We start from the raw sequence: 2500 nt of genomic DNA, 5'->3' as shown, positions 1-2500 counted from the left end.
CTCAATATGAGCCAAGCCAAGCCAAGTACAATTACCTTTAGTTTCAGAAATAAATCATTTTGATAAAAACTGTTTTCGTTGAAAACTTAAAATTTTCCATTATTTGTCCATATAGAGGTATTTATAGCTTTGATAACCTTGTCTAATGATTTGATGTCACTGCATGCCAAAAAAAGCGGGATGGTAAAAAGGTGAGAGAACTAGCTTCCCATCACTGTAGCCCTGGTACGATTCGAGGACCCGTCGTCACCGGTGGGTTGAATTTGTTGTTGGTTCTCGTAATTTATTTATAAAACAGGGACAACCACTTCCGACTTAATAACATACATAATAACATACAATAATGCTAATTGCTGCTAATTGTGATGAACGTAAACCTCAAAAGCAATTGCCTGCTAGGGGTTAGGGTTAGGGTTTTGACCGCTCTGTTGTTCTCCGACAAATAAGTTGATGCTTCGCCAAAAACGAGGTAAAGCATTTTTGAGGCCATGTATGCCGAAATTGTCGATTTGCCTTGACTTTACAGCCAGAGAAAACAATTTGTTATTTACTCTTTCTACATGTTTTCAAGAAATTAACTTAAAACTAAGATTAAAACAGGATAAATAAATCGAATCTGCGAGATAGAGGATTCCACGAATAGCCAATGCAATAGTCCATATAGCCTGACATGGCACGATCTTTGTGAGATTTACCACTGGCTAAAAATACCGTTGTACTAGCAATCTATATAAGGCTTGGTATCTTGAAAGGACAAAGCAACTTTTTTGTTCTTACCACATTTTGACGTCATCTGTGATCTATTACTGAACAGACGCACGGGTACATGGAATCTATTCGTTTTATATAATAAGGAAAATACTTTTTTTATTTGAAAATACTTCCACATAACGCGAAAGCCAGCCTTTGCCCCGCGTTTGCCCACTATGGCGAAGACGAAAATAAGCCATTTGACGTAATCTTTTATCTACATATATACAGTTGTAATGAACAATTTCAATGGTTACTGTGAGCAGTAAACAATTGTAATTGGTCGAGAAAAATTGCAAAATCACGCCACTGTCAAAAATGAATCCAGCGTCAATCCTCGTGGAATAAAAACTTACAACAAAAGCAGAATTGAACTGCAAAATTTAAAAACCTTGAAAAAAATGCTGGAAAAATCAAGTCAGTTTTTGTCGTCAGAGCAGCCCTGTGAGCCGAAATGCTTGGAAGTTGCCTTGAAAATTGCAGAAGTTGAAAAAATACCCTCGGAAAACTTGTGGTTGCGGTCAACCTAGAGGCCATTTGATTCGAGTTTTGAATGAAAGGAGCGTAAATGACAGTGGAGATTCTTGTCTTCTGTGGTTGGTGATTCTCAAATCAGTTTGATATAGTGTCGGAGACACATTTTAGCTGCGATACTGTCGGCCTTGAGCTGTGGTTAGCTATACTTAACTCGGTGCTGTGCCTTAAAACGGACAGGAACATTGAATTTCGCATCGGAAAGCAAGGCTTTGTGTATGTGTTTATTTTACCGATTTTACGAAGTGATGTTTTGATGTTTCATTCCTGACATCAATCAGTGTGTCAACAGTTGTTTTGACACTGGGAAAAGTTGAATTTTTTAAATAAATTAATCTAAGAAACATTTTGTTTATTGGGTTTGTTAAATCTTAGATAAAGCAATAGTTTTCGTCTTACCAAGACCAAGTTTGTGCGTGGTTTAGTCTCGCTCAACTGCCAACTGAGACTGCTCAAAAATTTGTTTCTAGATCATTTCCTAAAAGAAACGACTTTATCTTTCTTCTTCTGGCTTCTCGAGCCTGTTTAATGCCTCGGCAAGACATTTTTGAACCTTTATCTTCTGCCCAGCGACGTAAAAATTGGCTTATTTCTGAAAACTTTCAGCCATTCACATCTAGCTTAACTTATCCGTCTTCGTTCAAGCAATCTTAAACTTAGTATTTCTCAAGGGATTGGGCAATAACTAATGACGCCGTTTGTATGGAAATTTGTAATTTGTTGCCCTTTATCTGTGCATTAGAAACGTCCTCCCCAGAACCTGAATGTAAGACAAAGACAACAAACGGCAAATGTTGCAGTTTACCATTTACTTACAAAGGAGTAACATACAATTCGTGTACCAAAGTTGATCACAACCAGCTGTGGTGTTCGTTGGACACTTACTACAGAGGAAGGTGGGGAAATTGTGCCGGTAAGTATTAGAATGATGTTGATTATTTTAACACTCTTGAGGAAACGTTTGCATTAACCAAACCAAATACGCAAGTGTAGCAAACAGGTGATTATTCCAGATTGCTCAAACTCCGTTTGTAAGCTGCTAGTTTACATGCCATTATTGATGCCTGAGAGCTTTGTTCTCAATATGAGCCAAGCCAAGTACAATTACCTTTAGTTTCAGAAATAAATCATTTTGATACAAACTGTTTTCGTTGGAAACGTAAAATTTTCCATTATTTGTCCATATAGAGGTATTTATAGCTTTGATAACCTTGTC

The 2500-nt window shown here is 37.2% G+C and overlaps 1 protein-coding gene across 6 annotated transcripts in view; it reads left to right on the top strand.

Moving 5' to 3' along the window:
• The window catches only part of LOC138047545 (uncharacterized), a 59696-nt gene that overhangs the window by 28168 nt on the left and 29028 nt on the right, over positions 1-2500 (top strand). For all 6 annotated transcript variants that reach the window (XM_068894434.1, XM_068894440.1, XM_068894437.1 and 3 more), the window contains exon 4: positions 2027-2197. In XM_068894434.1, coding sequence (XP_068750535.1) covers positions 2027-2197 — 171 coding nt within the window. The remainder of the gene's footprint in view (positions 1-2026; positions 2198-2500) is intronic.

The sequence above is a fragment of the Montipora capricornis genome, chromosome 4, assembly GCF_036669925.1.
Source record: "Montipora capricornis isolate CH-2021 chromosome 4, ASM3666992v2, whole genome shotgun sequence".
NCBI lineage: Eukaryota > Metazoa > Cnidaria > Anthozoa > Scleractinia > Acroporidae > Montipora > Montipora capricornis.
Note: the sequence above shows the minus strand (reverse complement) of the source record. Positions and strands in the feature narration are given on the sequence as shown.